This window comes from Toxorhynchites rutilus, chromosome 3 (genome assembly GCF_029784135.1).
Source record: "Toxorhynchites rutilus septentrionalis strain SRP chromosome 3, ASM2978413v1, whole genome shotgun sequence".
NCBI classification, from domain to species: domain Eukaryota; kingdom Metazoa; phylum Arthropoda; class Insecta; order Diptera; family Culicidae; genus Toxorhynchites; species Toxorhynchites rutilus.
In genome coordinates, this window is record NC_073746.1 from 315,859,809 (window position 1) to 315,876,373 (window position 16,565).

The 16,565-nt window shown below is 38.2% G+C and overlaps 1 protein-coding gene across 1 annotated transcript in view; it reads right to left on the reverse strand.

Moving 5' to 3' along the window:
* LOC129776278 (E3 ubiquitin-protein ligase MYLIP) overlaps positions 1 to 16,565 on the reverse strand; it is a 46,845-nt gene that overhangs the window by 12,999 nt on the left and 17,281 nt on the right. Inside the window, exon 2 of the mRNA XM_055781828.1 lies at positions 794 to 1,605. Within this exon, the coding sequence (XP_055637803.1) occupies positions 794 to 1,605 (812 nt within the window). The remainder of the gene's footprint in view (positions 1 to 793; positions 1,606 to 16,565) is intronic.

Consider the following 16,565-nt stretch of genomic DNA (forward strand, 5'->3'; position numbering starts at 1 on the left):
TCCACGACATTACCCACCCGTCTTTTTTCAACGTAACTCCTAAACATATAGTTTTATCATAATTATGTAGTTCGAAAAGTTGTTGAAAATTATAAGTAAATTCATAAAATTTCATGAACATGGCGGTATAATACGACAAACACATTAAAGGAGTATATTTACTATAAAAAAAAAAACAATAAATTAGAAATATTTTTTTTAATAACTCGAAAATGGCTGCATTTAGAAGGAAATTGATGAAGAGCTTTTTTGTTTTGAATCACATTAGGATTCATAATTTGTGCCTAAAAATGATTATTAACATACAAAAATTCGATGTTCCACAAAGTTGGTCAAAAATAGTTTTACCATTTTGGACTCATTGTTTAAATTTTCTACATGACTTCTATTTTATATGAAAAAATATTGAAAAAAATTAAATAATATGTATTTTAGATATTGCAAATTAAAGTTTTTTTTTGTAAATAAAAAAAGAGTACTATTTTTTTCTCAGTGTATATTTTTTTCACAGTTTGACATCAATACTCTCTAATTCTTTCTAAGATACTATTTCGATACGACTCATAGTTTTTGAGATATAAATTATCAAAGATTTCTCTTACTAAAATCGATACACCTTGTTCAAAAGTTACACTTTAGTCAAAAAATTCCCAAATGCTGTGGAAAACTCATATCTCCTCCAACCCAAATAGAATACAAACTTTCATTCGAATCAAAAATACAAGTTTTTAAAATCGGCATTTTTAGTTCGATTTCATTTGGAATTGCACCTTTGTGGGTTTTCCGCACTTACTTGAATTTTTGCTCCTCTTTGGTGATCATAAGGCCGTGAGGGCTAACGCCAATTTTGCACCGTACCGACGGTTCGTTGATGGTGACACCTTCGAAAACCTCTTCCCCATATCCGTTGAGAGATGAGATCTCTTCGAGCAGCCAGTATTGGGCCGATGTGGGGGTCATCTTGATCCTGGCCAACATCTCGTGCTCATTCGCGATCATCTGTATCAGATTTTCCGGCATGGCTTCGGGCTCTGTTTCATCGAACCTCGGCTTCACGATGTAGCTCTGGTAAATGTTCTTTGGTTTGATGTCGGTGCTTTCGTCATCTGAGTTGGCGGGCGAAGCCATCCCATCCCGCTCCCGCTTTCCTTCCGACTCGGAACACTTGCGCTTCGATGGTCGTCTCAGCTGACGACGGTCCAAGGTGGCGGCGGTCTGATTGCCCTCAGTTGGTTCAACCAGGTTGGCGAGAACTTTGCTCGGATCGTAGTTGTAACCGTCGGCTTGCAGTAGAAGAGCTGCTAGGTGGGCCGCATTCGCCCACCCGGATGCACTCAGGTGACCATCGAGCAGCTCCTGACGTGCCTGCATGTAGAACAACCTTCGTACGCTATCCTGTAGGATCAAATGCGCCGGTACCCAGAACTTGACCCGCAGAGATAGCAGGATCGGATGGTTGCGATCGTTCGCGTGCAGACTCAACGGATTACGCAGATTGATCCACTGCTTGGCGCTACATTCATCCACCTCGGCGCTTTCTCCGTCGCGCACCGGAATCAGCCCGAAGTAGTCAGTTTCGCAGATGATTCCAAGATCGCTGCAAACCTGAAAAAAGTGACAGAAAGAAACGCGTTAATTACCGTGATTGCAAATAATTTTACAATATGTTTTTGAAGATTGTGATCGATATTTATTCTTCATGTTTCGTGTGGTCTTGTGCAGAGCACGTTTTTTGAGGAAATACAAACAAGCCTGATTGAATCTTGACCGAGATACGGCCGGCCGGGTTTTCAGACGAGAACAATGCGTGCGTCATTCCGGACTCCTCGTCGACGTCCATGCTACACTTATTTTTATCATTTCATTCGTTGATTGTTGTTGTGTTGAATCAAAATTAGCAACACGGAGGTCAGAGTAGCGAAATGCAAATATTTGTCGCTTTGTTCGCGCGTTATCACCCCGAGCGGAGCGCATTTTCGAACCTAACAGATAACAATCACGATGTGAGTGTTTTCGTTCTCTAGAGGTGTGAAAATGATAAAGCACAAGCAGAGGAGTGTTTGAGTTGACACCATTTTGTGTCTCGTTTGATAACACACCCGCTCACCCACAGTGGGAATTAACAATAGCTTTGTTTTGTATCCATGCGGTTTCATCCGTTTCATTCGCAAGCGCTAATTGATGTGTTCTCATGTGAATTTCTCGGTTCGCAAAACAATCCCAAAATATGAATGATTTCGCGCATTCACGTTTGGGTGGCAATTGCCATTGTCAGTTATCAGTGGAAAATTTTCACAATTAATTTCTCGGTCAGAGTCACGAATCGTGATCACGTTTACGCGCTGAATGATGAGATCTAAGAGTACCTCTCATAGTTTTGGCGTATGTCTCTGTTTTTACTTTTATTATGTGCGCTTGTTAGTCATTTTGTTGAATGAAATAAATGAGCAACATGTTATTTTTCGCATTATGACATGAGAGCTTTATTTGTACCTGACCATTAACAAAACAAAAAACAATCGATACGGCCTCCTTTTGTCTCAACCGTTTGAGTACGGAGTAAATTTTGTCAAAAATGTCAAACCACAAAAATGTTATCGCGTTATTCAGACGGTTAATGATGCCCTTCAATCGGCTCGGGTATAACTCCCCGGCAGCCCGAATGTCATCTTGTGAAATTTACTTTCTCGTTTTGACTAAAGGTTTCGCCAAAGTATCCAAACATGTGTACCTGCTAGAGTGGATATTGAATTCCAAATTCGTCCAAATGGAGAATTCCATTACGTTGAGATCCGATGAGTTTGGGGGGGCACACACGCTTGGTGAAAATTGGCAACACATCAGTCTTGAACCGTTCTCTTCGTGTGGGTTGAAGCCCCATCTTGCATGAAGGTCCAATACTGGTTATCGTTGGTTTTCTGGGCGTATTGCATCACGTTCTACTTCAAAACCTCATCCAAGTAGTACTGTAAAATCAATTTCGCATGAATTAGAACCAGTTTCTAATTCGTGGATCACATTTAGTTATCAATCAGTTTAACACGTTCGTCGCCCCGTCACCCACTTTCCTCATTCAAATTGAATGGGATTTTCAAACCGAATTTCATCGGATGGGGACATCGCAGTACACCTTGAGAAAATTTCCTCCAGGTCATCACACTTTCGCCTCCAAAGTTACGAGTTGAAAAACTGCGTTACTCGTTCCGTAGGTCCTTTCAGTGTGAACAATTCTATCCAGATGGAATTTCTTTTCGCCATAGGAGATCACCTGAAATAGTTAACCCGATGGGACATGTTGTATCAAAAAGATGAGAATGAATCGAATGGTTAAAAAAAGTAAAAAAGCTGTAGTTTCTTATTTACTGCCCATCGAATTTTAATTTTTTTTCACTCACATTCAATTTTTTACTACTAGCTAAAAGAACATTCTGAACTGAAAAGTTGATGGCAAAGTTATGAATTGCAAAGCAAAAGTTCACTGACCATAACATGCAGACCAGGGCGCTTACCAGGTCAAATTAGGCACTACATTGTAAATTCAAAAATATAAAATATAAATTCAAAAATAATCAAAACTAAAAATTCAAAACGGCCGAGGACGTTCCGGCGTTTTTTTGCATTTGGATCGATTAGTCGACGTAAATTATTCGTTCGCTTCGTTTATTGGTTGCTCAGTAATCGTTCGATTAATAGGGTAAATTATTTTGGTTTGTCCGATTTTGGGTGTTTTCACGCAACTAGCACATGCAAATCGATTTTTCCTAATGAAAATCACATATAATCAAGACGAGTTTGGGTTTGTTGAAGAGCCGCCATAAGGCGTTCAAATTATTCCAGTTTTTAATGTTTTTATCGAAGTTCTTCAAATCGAAATGATGATCACGGTTTGTCTACCTCTGATCATGGTTTGTCCGAAAAATGATCATGGGTTGTTCGTTGTATTTTTGAATGAAGAAATTTCAATTTACAAGTAGATGTTGCATTTCTCATTGCTTGAGTTTACTGTCATCATATTGATCCATTCATAATTTAGACTTTCTTCAGAATTTTGCATTTTCTTGAGCATTTTAAAGGTGAACATCACTCAACACAGAGAAACTTTATTTCTGCTACGCACGAAGGACAACATGAAAGCTGCAATAGTAACCAGCCGCTTGGCGTTACTATTGCACTATTGTAACAACGTGGACAAACAAACGTCAGCGCATTGAACAAACCATGATCAGAGCATTTTAGTTTATGCATCAAATACATGATTTAGATGTATACATCTGATTTCAATTATGTGCAAGCATGATGTTTACAATACAGTAGAACCCCGACTATCTGCGGAATAGTCTGACTAGCTCAGCGCGAATAACGAAAATCGCGGATAACGCAATAATGGACTAAAATTGAGTAACTAATATTTCAACATGAAAACTATGTTTGATCAATAAATTCATAGAAGGCCTATAAATTTACACTGGAGTCGCTACGATACGTGCCGCGTAAACAAAAACCGCGTAAATTCCAAAATCCGCGTAAAAAAAAACCGGGTAATTTTCAAAATCCGGGAAAAAATCTAACAAACAGTGAATTATTAGCTTAAAATGCAGCCCATATTCTACCAATTCATTAACTGATTTTTTTGCATGCTACAATCATGATATCTGTATTTCCTTTTATTTCTCAGCTACTAATCAGTGATACAATCCAAAATTATTTCGTGAAAAGTCCCATCAATTAGCATATTGAGTTTTTACGTGGTTGATAAGTGCCACGTAAAAAAAACGCGTAAATGTCGAAATCCGCGTAAATTCCAAAAACCGCGTATAACAAAACCGCGTAAAAAGCGACTTCAGTGTACTATTGAACTCGCTGTCGCGGATAATCGGGGTTCCACTGTATTTGTAAGTGTACCACATAAACATCTTGTGGTTGATTGAAAGTTAGCTCAAATAAGGGACGCACTGACACCAATAGAAGGTGGACTTTATAAAACCCGTTTTAAAGTGTGAATCCGTAAAAATATCATATAAAACTACTGTAAATCATGAAAAAGACTATTTTATTTGTGTTCTTGGAAACATTTGAATACCTGATTTAACACAGGTGCGCTGAACTAGCGCATTCAAAAAAGTGGACGAACCATGATCATATTTTCGACTGGACAAACCAACATAATTTATCTTAATCAATTTTTGAAGAAAGTATTCGATTAGTCGATTAATCGAACGATTTTCGGGGATCACTATTTCCATCGTCCATCGTCCAGTGGAGCTGGGGCTAACTCCTCCGTACGTACGTATCTTTCCGAATTCCGATTGTCATGAATTTATGATTATCAATTTCCGATTCTATAATCGACCCGTTTTTCGTTGAAAGCGGACCGCTGCTTGGATAGGACATAAAAAATTGATTGGAAAAAAACAGGAAGTGGGTTATATCTATGGTATAACCGCAAGGGTGACGTAGAACTATCGTTGATTTAGAGATTATTTGTTGAATAAATGAATATTTCGAGGACTTCGAAAACGAGAGCGTTACGTTGGAGGCTCAAGGTTTTATGCATCCAATATTGGATACAAAAAACCTTGTTCTGAAGAATATCTTCAGAAGCTTTCCTGCTAACTGCACTTGATTGGCAAATTACAAAACCAAATGTATGTGGTCGCAGTATTATATGGATAGAAAACATTAAAATAAACTCGCATGAATGTAATTTTCAATTCCAAGGGGAACTGGCAGATTATTTTTCAGCAACGATCACTTCTTTCCAGGTTTCTTCTCGATAACCAGCAAACGAAAAGAGTTGCGCGCGTGTATGTGTGTGTGCGTGGCGGCTACTTCGATGTCTTCCCGGGGAACCGTTTTTCGATGCTGATACTCTCTTAGTCACCTTCTCTTCTCCTTCTGATCGATCGGCTTTTCTGCGCTACCTCACAGTTAAAACAAACTGATTGCATTTCAGGTCAGGTCAGGTAATGTATCCCTCGATCCCTCGCCGTCCAGCTCGTTCAGTAACGATGTTGTCTTGTCGATGTCCTCACGAAAAATGAATGGGTTTCACCACCATACGCTTAAGTATGCTTTTCGTGCGTGATTGAATCGAGAGAAGGTGTGGTTTACGATGGCAATTCGGAAGGAAAACTAGAGGGGAATGAACTATCGATTGAAAATTATATAATTTTCGCGATGCGAAACATTTTCCGTTGTGCGCGCATACAATATTGGATATGAAAATATCCTACTGATGGGGAAGAATAATGTTCAGAAGCTTTCTTGCTAATTACACTTGATTGAAAAGTTACAAAATCAAATGTATTTGGTCGCTGTGTTATATGGTTAGAAAAAATTAAAACAAACTCGTTCGCATGAATGTATTTTTCAATTCCCAGGGGAACTGGTAGATTATTTTTCAGCAACGATAATAGCAACGAGGGTTCCGCGCATGTATGTGCGTGTGGCGGATGCTCCGATGTTTCAAGCGAAACCGTGGCAGCACTCTCCTCCTGATCGATTCCCATCTGACCTAAGGTGCACAAACAGGCTCTTGGTGACACCGTTCATCAGCGCTTTCAAAATAAACGAAGTTAGCTTCACCAGAACAGCGACAACATGCTCGAATCGCTGTTCAATTATAACTGAGTGGGTTTACAAGCGGCGCTCGCTTATATACCGATTGGTGATTTCAATAGCCTGTTTTGAAAGCAATTTTAAGGCTATTGAAACAAGTTTTTGGATTAAAAAGTAACAAGTATATAACGCGTAGACATTTTATCTTTCGAATGAAGTGTTTATCATACCATTTCGTTCAGTTGTTTAAGAGCTATTAACGCTCAAAATCTCGGTCTCCGGCGTAACGCTTTCGTTTTCGAAACTTTGATTTTACACCCCGGTATAGAAATGAAAGACGTAGTCCTACGTCAAAATAGTAGATGGGAGAAGCAATATATACGACGGTTAGGGTAGGTTACCTCGTTGAAGCACTTTCAAAGGTTCTTTTGTTCTGTTGGAGGGGCTTGAGCAGCCCCGTTCTAGGCGGCCATGTTTTTGGTGCCAACATCTCGAGAAAAGAACAGCTGCGATTTTGAACCCTGAGATGTTGGGACCATTCGAGCACATATGGAGAGATAGGTGGTTACAGAACCCTGGGTTTGAGATTCAATGATTACCTGCAATGAAGTTCTCGATAAAGTTGATGATTTCGTTGGTTTGAAATTCGCCCATTAACATGAAGCTAATATTAGGAATGGTCGTCTAAGTTTAAGCACCGGGCTTACTGAACAATTTTCTGCGCTTTAGATTATGGTAGGGTACTAACTATTGATTTAATGTTCCGGCTCAATACAAAAAAAAACATTCCAATCATGACTTCGGAGCAGAAACTCGGCAAATAACCCAGTAATCCAGGTAAATATTAACTGAAAATGCGCACAAATTTTCAGCCCTATAAAATAGATTTAGCTGACCTACCGAAAATGGCATAAAATTAGAAACGACGCAAATACCCCAAAAAATGCTTCCAAATCTCATTCTTGCGTTTTTGTCGATATTTGTTGATTATTTCAAATACACGATAACAAATAATCGAGCTAAACCGTGTAATGCTAATCATCTTTTTTTCTACTCCTATGGTATAGGTTTCATCGGAACGCAATTCCAAATCTATCTACAAAAAAGACGCTCATGTTTTCTGTCCACATCAATAGAATAATGCATGGACACAAAAAAAGCTTCAGTGACAAAGTCCAAAATGCAAACCTCGCGCTGTTTAGAAACCGGCTTGCGGTTCAATCAATAATGATGGGTCAATTAGATAAAGTGTTCGTTTGTTTGTATACTTTTCCATTTGTAGTTACAATATCCATCCATCCACAGGTGAAACGATACGTTTGTGTTTTTCGGCACACTGTGTCGATATATTCGTGGGAACCTGCTAGGGTGGTTACAATCCAGCCATGAATCATATTTCCCCACGGACGGAAAACTCAACCCCCAGCGGATGTTTTGATTCGAATATCTTTCGGCGAACATGATGCAATAATTGTCTAAATTGTGGTCAGTCACGAGTCGACCTCATGCTCTTCTTCGCCAACAAACAAAACGAGATCCATCCGGTTGACGTTTGCCGAATTTGGGGTACTTAGCTCCACCCCGGCAGACACCGGCTGCGGTGGTTTGCGTCGCGCCCGGTGCCGCTCTTCACTCAACCACACACTCACTACTCACTGGCGGATGGCTTGCGCGTATGTGTGTGTGTGTGTATGCGGCGGACACGCGTGCGTCCGTCACTTGTGTAGTGTTCAGTGAGCGAAAAATGGCAAACAGCAATTCACACAACCAAACAGAACTAGCGTTTTGTTGTTGTTGTTGTTGTTGCTTTGCGGTTTTGGTTTCATTGAGTGAAGTGGACTTTGGACTCTCCACCGAACGGCGATTGGACTTTGTACTGTCGGTTCGTAAAAAAAACAACGAAAACGCAAAGATACGTGCTATTTTAGCTTGAAACAAAAACTCATTAAATTTCTTCTTCTTCTTCTCTCCTAGCTCCGCCGACACGGCTTACCGGCGGCGGACGGTCCAAAGTCCACAATGTTGCTGTTACTATCGCTGGCGACCCAGAGAGACAGAGAAGGCAATGATGATGCGGTTTTTCCGCTATCGAAACCTCAAGATGATATCATCTGTCTAGATGGGTGAGATCGTGATTCTTTGAACAGTTCTTCAAAGTGACACAAGTGATCGGAGAAACTTCATGCTATTCTCGAGGCGAGATGAGCGAAATTCTACGTGCCGATCGTCACGCTCGTGATCGTATCGCGTTGAGCACGTGCTAATTTAATTGAGGATCTCCGGGTGTTTGTCGGCGCTGCGTTCGGGCAAAGTCCATCGGGGTGGACACTGAGATGCAATACGCGGCGGTGCGTTTGATTAGCCCCATGCCAACAACACTGGTTGACATAGGGCTCCGTGTGATTGATTCTGGATCGGATCGGTTTTTGCTCTTCCGAGCAGCTATGACTCAATGAATCTTATGAGTCTAGATGTCACGGTGCTATTTTTAATGTCGGTCGCCGCGAAGGCCGCTATCAGTGAGCAATTATATTGTTCATTGAATTGATAACCCGCGGTACCGCCACACATGGGCATGGTTTACCCCCACATTATCACGCTAATTAAAGCGCGATAGGGAAGCAGCGAGCGAATGACGTTAATATTATTATTATATACTGAGCGGTTTTTAATATGGGAGTGATTGATGTGGTTCACAAGACACGAAAACAACTGCTGGAGGTTAAAGTTGTTATCGGAAGGGAAATCCGTTGGTAGTTAAAGTATTGCGTTTACGAACTATCATTTCGATAATATATTTAAGCTTCTCTGGTTATGTCAGTATTTTCTAGAACGGAAAATATTACAACGGAACTTTACAAACTGCTGTCATAACCAGAGTTGCCAACCTTCCAGTTTTTCCTGGATATTGTCAGGTTTTTTAGAGCATTCAAAAAATCTCCAGTTTTTTGAATTTTTAAAATTTTGTCCAGCTTTTTTTCGTTATTTTCAAGGTTTTTACTCTCCAAAACATTACTTCTGGATAGAAGATACACTTAATATCAATAACTGCTCAAAACGCTCTACGGGACTGTGTACAGAAAACATTAAATCGTATAACTTTTGCACATGCTAGGTCGCATATGAATTCGTATCATTTTACAATCGTATAAAATATCAATCAAGTAATGCATGTGTATCCGAGATGGTATGAAATGCAAAAACACAATTCTCTATTTCATTGATGGATTATGTCGTACACCCAAACTAGCGTTGGCAGAAAACAGTTCATCTTTGGCAGAAATGATGCCATTCCGTGTGCTAGAGAGTCAAATGCGCAAATAACTAGCTATTTTAAAAGCTTAAAAATGGTTTGTATGTATGCGAGCAGACATCTCTTTCTGTTTTCTTTTCTCATTTCATTTGGGATTGTGCCAAAAAACAAGTCCATACGACGTCAATGGGGATCGAACCATGGCCGGCTGGAATGCAAAGCTGATTTACACGACCACGCTATCCACATGGCTAATGATGCTTCAGCAGTTGTTCAGCAAATACGTGATAATATTGCACCTGATTATATAATGAAGGTGGAAAATGATTTCTAAGAGTAAAAAAGGAGCGCATGACGGAGAACAATATCTATCTCGGTCTGGGCCGTGTATGTGACAATCCGCATAGCTTTTTTTTTTTGTTTCGCTCGCTCGTATTAATTTCATATTGCTGTACCATGGTTATTATACAAATGCTTACCAGCATTTGTGAGTCATGACATTTTCTGTTATGTTATGTCTCATTTAATGTCATAAATCGGGATGACAAAACATGAGCTAAACATCAATTTTGGGTGTATAATCGCTATAACGATCATCCTAGTATCGCGACATGCAGTATTATATACACACATTCTATTGATCAGTGTAAAAAACATCGACAAAGTTTGAGATCTTATCAAAATATGAACTTTTGTCGAGGTCGTTAGCTTTCTATCGTTTATAATTTCTGGAACATAAGCCATTTCTGTATGAAAACTCCTGAAAAAATAATATTATACACGTAACGTTTTTGTGTGAAATTTTTCGCTGTTAACATGTTCTTGACTTGATTGAAATAAGTTAGCAGAGTATGAAAATCGCGATAATTTATGCAATGTTTTAAAATTTACGAAATAAACATTGATAGTAATTCTTCAAACAAAACATGAAAAAGTTGTTGTTCGAAAAACTTTTTCCTTGTGAAAGTGCCCATCTTCCGATACATGGATAATTTGTTGGAAATTGTAAGGGCTACTCATATATTTTTTTTGAGAATTAAAAAAAAACATGCTTTCGAGAAAAAATTATTTTAATTTTGAAAAAAAACTTTTCAGTTAATTTTTTTTTCAAAATTTGTTCGATATTTTTTTATGAAAACCTCAATAATTTCATACATTTCATTTAATTTTATGTATAAACTAGCTGACCCGTTCTGCCATATAATTTATTTCTGGAGAATATTTTGGGTTAGCAAAAAACAACGAATAGATTACAAGTTTGTATATAATCGTTCAGATCTGTAAAATTGATCCAAATGATGATTTCCACTGCGAAACATAAATATGCGTACCTCTTATTTCCGAATTTTCCCTTTTTATTTCAAATATCCTTCTTTTATATATAAAGAAATGCATAGTCATTTTTTTCTAATCATCTTGAATATTTTTTTTTTTCTATTGTTCTAATTTGGGTGAAGACAAACTCACAAAATATATGGATGACGCAGATCTGATCAGCCGTTCTCCCATGATGATATTTTACACGTACGTGGGAAAATCCTTCTTTTAAATATAAATATTATCGCGATCTACATGCTCTGCTAACTTTTTTCTATTTAGAAACATGTCAAGAACATATCTAACGCCAGAATTTACATACAAAAATGTTACAAGTTAAACATTATTTTTTCAGGAGTATCCATACAAAAATGCCTTATTCCAGAAATTATAAACGATAGAAAGTTGATGTCTTCGACGAAACTTCATATTTTAATAAGATCTCAAACTTTGTCGAATACACTTTATCGTTATCTTGACTTTATCCAAAATTAGGATTAGTTGTAATTTTTTCAAAAAAAACATGAAAAAGTTGTTGTTAATAAGACTGTTTCCCTGTAAAAGTGCCCATCTCCCGATGTATGGATGACTCGTTGGAAATTGTAAGGGTTATTCATATTTGTTTTTGAATTTAAAAAAAAAAACGTTTTTGGAAAAAATAAATTCAAATTTTTAAAATAATTTTTTTTCTAGCGTAATTTTATCCTAAAAGTTTTGGTATTATTTTATGAAAATTAAAACAATTTCCTACATCTCTTCCGTTGGCCAGAATTTTGTAGGTGTTATAATTTTTGAGTTAAATTTTATTTTTTTAAAAATCAAGAAATTTTGCTTGGCCCTTCTCAAAAAGTAGTCTAATACCTTTTTGAATATTTCAAGTTTGCAAAGTTGCTTAAAAGACCCATGTGTTTACACCCACAACGTTGTACTGCTATCTGAGATGGTGCTGCCAACGGCCAGTCGAGTTGGCATGAAATTCGTCTATTACTATAGTATTTTGCTGTATACTCAAAATCCTCGGTTTAAAAACCTATATTAGTCCGCTGATTGTTCTTTAATTTGTCTTTTCCTTATAACAAATAACAGCGTTTTCGAAAAAAAAATCTTTATTACCCGGAGGAGCTTTATTTAAAACGACGTTTAATTAGTGATAAATTGCGTCAAAAGTCATAGAAAAAACGCTTCTGGTAGACCGTCGTGCCCCGGAGATTTTCTGCAGGCGCTGGATATTTTTGACAAATATTTTTTTGCAGATATCATTTCATGCATAATGACAATTTTGAAGAAGTAGCATTTTGTGCGTAAATTTGGTAATTTTTGTTAGCATGATCGGATTATTATATAAATTAATTAATTGATATACCGTTCTGAATCATGCAGAAAACAGATCTAAACTTTATGCACAGGTACTATTTGGTTCATCTTTTTATTAAATTAGTTCAATATGCTATTAAGCTTTCTACTTTGGTACATATTTGATTGAAAACTCAAAAAAATCATCGAATAAAATGCTTTTCAAATGAAATGAATAAGAATCAAACTTCGGACACTAAATCAAATTTCGGACAGATTGAATTCAAATTTTGGACACTTTGTTTTGTAATTTATTGGACGAAAATTACATTACACTTGATTATATTTTATAGTCAACTGCGAAACACTTACCAAGCAATCACAGTAAACTGTTAACGATGATGAGAACTGATGAAACACGGGAGAAATTTAAATATTTATGAAGGGGTAAATTCTAAGTGCTCACGCTAAGGAAACGTCAAACACAAACGGTAATGCGTAGTGTTGTAAGATGTCTGCCGATTATGTTATAATTCAAATGTAGTTTTTATGTGAAATGTTAGTGAAACCAAGGGATTACTCTAAAGAAGCAATTGTGTTATTAATTTGATAGTGCATTACATAGTGCATTAAGCATTTCAAGATATTAGAACAAAGTGTCCGAAATATGATTCAGAACGGTACGCATTTGAAAGTCAAGTCCACAGAGAGGGCGGGAGGGAGTCTAAAATCGTGCTATTTCTGTCCACGTGTGGTCTATGGACAGCCCTTATTTTCGAAAACAGAAACAATTACAACGGAACTTTTAGGACTGCTGTCATAACTCTTTCAGAGCTGACCTTTAGGAGGCGTGAATTTCAGAACGATTAGTCAGACACGTCTGTTATCTAGCCTCGTACATCTTCTCTGTCTAAATTGTTGGTAGTCATTTGTTATTGGTATGAAACTATTATTCTATCATTTTCTCAGTAGTCTCTGTCTGGTTACCCAAATTCCGCGAGAATTAATATTCGATAGTAGCCACACATTGTCCATTATTGTTTCCAAGTAAAACATAATTAGCATCGATTCATTGAGAGAACACTCTGTCGCCTTCAAGATAATTTTTTCAACAGCAAAAAAACACGATGAAACTCGCACAAAAGCTCGGGGTAAACAACATTCTTGCGATGATCGCAATCGAGTCGTTCACCCACCGCAGTTTTGAGCCCACCGCACCAAACAGAACATCGCGGCCATTTCGAGCGCGCAAAATGTGAATCAACTGCGTAATATCTTTATCACACCTACCTCGTCCTCGCGCGTTCCCTTATCATTTGCATACAAACAGTCCGACGTCTTAGTCGTCGAAATGCCGATGAAATGCGATGGCAGCGAGTCGATTGCGTACCTTTTGTGTTTGAAGAAAGCAGAACCGAACGCGTGCTGAATGTAATATTCTCGCGAATTTGGTTCGACTCATACCGGTAATTGGAGAGTATATACATTTCTCCGAAGGTTACGTGATATTTGCGTCTTAGTGTTACAAATTAGGAATTTACCTTAAGCAATTTTGACCGCCAGCTTTCACGCGAGATGAACTCGCGGTTACCGCGAACGATGTGAGGGAGGAACGGGTCCTATTTAGAGGGTGATTAATGGGACTGCCTTTGTGCGCTCGCTTACCCAAATAGCAGCAGAGTGTATCAACGATTCGTGTATTTATATTTATTCTACTCTCCCCAAACACACGACAGAATCGGTCCGCCGCCATTCGAATTAATAAGGACACGGGACAACACACAAGATTGCACAAGTGTGCCCGGGTTCATGGCCGCTTCTGCTGCTGGTTTGTTTGTCATTCCTACATTTCGCACCTTTTTTCAAATTGGGTGCTTGAGAAATGTGTGTGTTTGTGCCACCTTTTCATGGTAAACAGAAGCCGAGGAGAAATTGGAATCTTTCAACGGTTAAAATACAGTTCAACACGGTTTCCATCTGTTTTCGCGTGAATTAAACCAGCGCCACTAGTTGAGCGCACAAGCCGGAGGCTTTACCGGCTCCGGTACTGACGGAAGCTCCTGTGCTGCGCCCGCACAGGAAAAAAAAATGAACCCGTACTGTTTGTTTATGTAAGCTACACATGTCATTCCTCAACTGCTAACAATCTCTAGAGTGTGCGCTGTTTAGTCAGCACCACATTGAGTGAATGAAAATTACGACATCTCCTCGCGACAATCGAGAGCCTAGGATTCGAGACAAAGAAACCCTTCTCCTTTAGATGTTCTAGTCGCACGTTTGTTGCAATCTTGGTTCCATTCCAGCTGAGGCGCATTTGAAGTACGGCATGCACGCTACACTCTACGTGGGTATAAATGTCAGATTACACAGTGGCCACCGCAGAGGCAGACGACATTCACTCACTCACATAAACGAGCACTATTTTGCAATTGAAATTGAAGTTGAAAAACAACCAAACAGGAATAATAAAATAGACAAGCGTGATAAATATTGATTATCCACCCGAGCGCTTTCGATAAAAGTGTATGAAAAGTGGCTGCCAGCCTTCGAGGAATTCCGAAATGATTTCGCAGCCAGTTTCTCGTGTTGGCCAGGAGCGCTCTCGCATTGGAAGCTTTTACAGCAGACAGCCACGTTTCATATTCACACCGAAGAGCAATGATAAAACTCGTTCTGGAGGCTTATATTGAATCCCTATATTCTAGCTGAATTTTCGAATGTTTTTCTTATTAAGCCAGGCTTTTCGTAGGTTACGTTTTGTTGGCGTAACGGTGGTATGTATCTCGAGACAGTATGTTTCAGGAGAGAAAGATTTTGTATACTTTGGCTTGTGCCATTCGCATAATATTGGTTTTGTCTTTTTATTAAGCTGCTGTATTACTGCAACCCCAGGATAGTACAAGTTGACATTACTGTCGTTGTTGATGCATCTATTAAATTTTATACTGCAGGTGAAATCTCGTGTTTTAAAAATCGTTATCTGGACTAGGATTGGAACTTTATAAAAAGATCGATCTTGAATAATCCAATTGCTAAACGGCGTGGGGATTCATTGACCGATTAAATCTGTACCGAAGAATCGATCATTGCCGAGTCGACCTTTGAAAAATCAAAAGCCTTTTCCCAATCCATCTACTCATACTATCAGTGTTTGCCAATTGATCCATTCACTGAAAAAATCGCTTTCGTTCGTTCAAATATGATCATACAGAAATCATTTCCCCCAGCGGCATTCTTTTGTTGTTACGTGCTGCAAATCACAACACAAAAGAGAACGAGACAACTCTGCATCGGTTCGCACTTCATGATACACCGACACGCAAGTAGAACCATCATATACGCTTTCGGGGCAGAAAGTTTATTTTCTTCTTTGCATCTAACATATACATATCGAACCTTTCCATGCATCATGAAACAGCAGGATCGTACGCGAGATGAGGAATAGAAAGTGGGAAGATTCACGGGTTTTGGTTGTGTTAAACTTTGATTGTATTAGTAGCCTGGAAAATTGGAAGTTCACATATCAGACATACCAGACAGTTACTCAAATGTTACAACATTGAGTGTGTCAGCGAATAAATTTGAAAGAGGATAAACAGCAACTAATTACATATTTCCAAAACATATTTTTCGCATTATAAAAAAACAGAACATGATGTTTATTTTTTTCTCTGATTTCTTCTTATATCAGTAATAGTATTCTAATGTCTACTATGTTTGGATTTTAGAGCAACTTCATGGAAATTTTTCTCTTGTCAGCATTTGTAATTACTTTTTTCACAATTAGGGTGCTGAACAGTTCAATCGTCTAAAACTAAGACACAAGCGGAAAACTTTTCGTCTCAATCTAGGTCATACGGAGTCAATTTTATTTATTTTTCAAGTGCATTTTACATTAAAAAACTTGCAACCTTTTTTCCCGTCCACTGTCAAATGTTTCTCCGTTAAAGGAACAAAAGATTTTGTGACCTTGACTTTGTTCATTTACATTTTTGGTCGACGAACGAGAAGTAAAATTGAATTGAAGTTAAGTTTAGAATACCTCAATAATGCTGAAATTTCAGTTTCTGCTGAAATATCAGTTGGGCTTTTATGATTTTGAACGCTAACATTGATTTAAGAAAAAAAAAACTAGTTCGTTCAT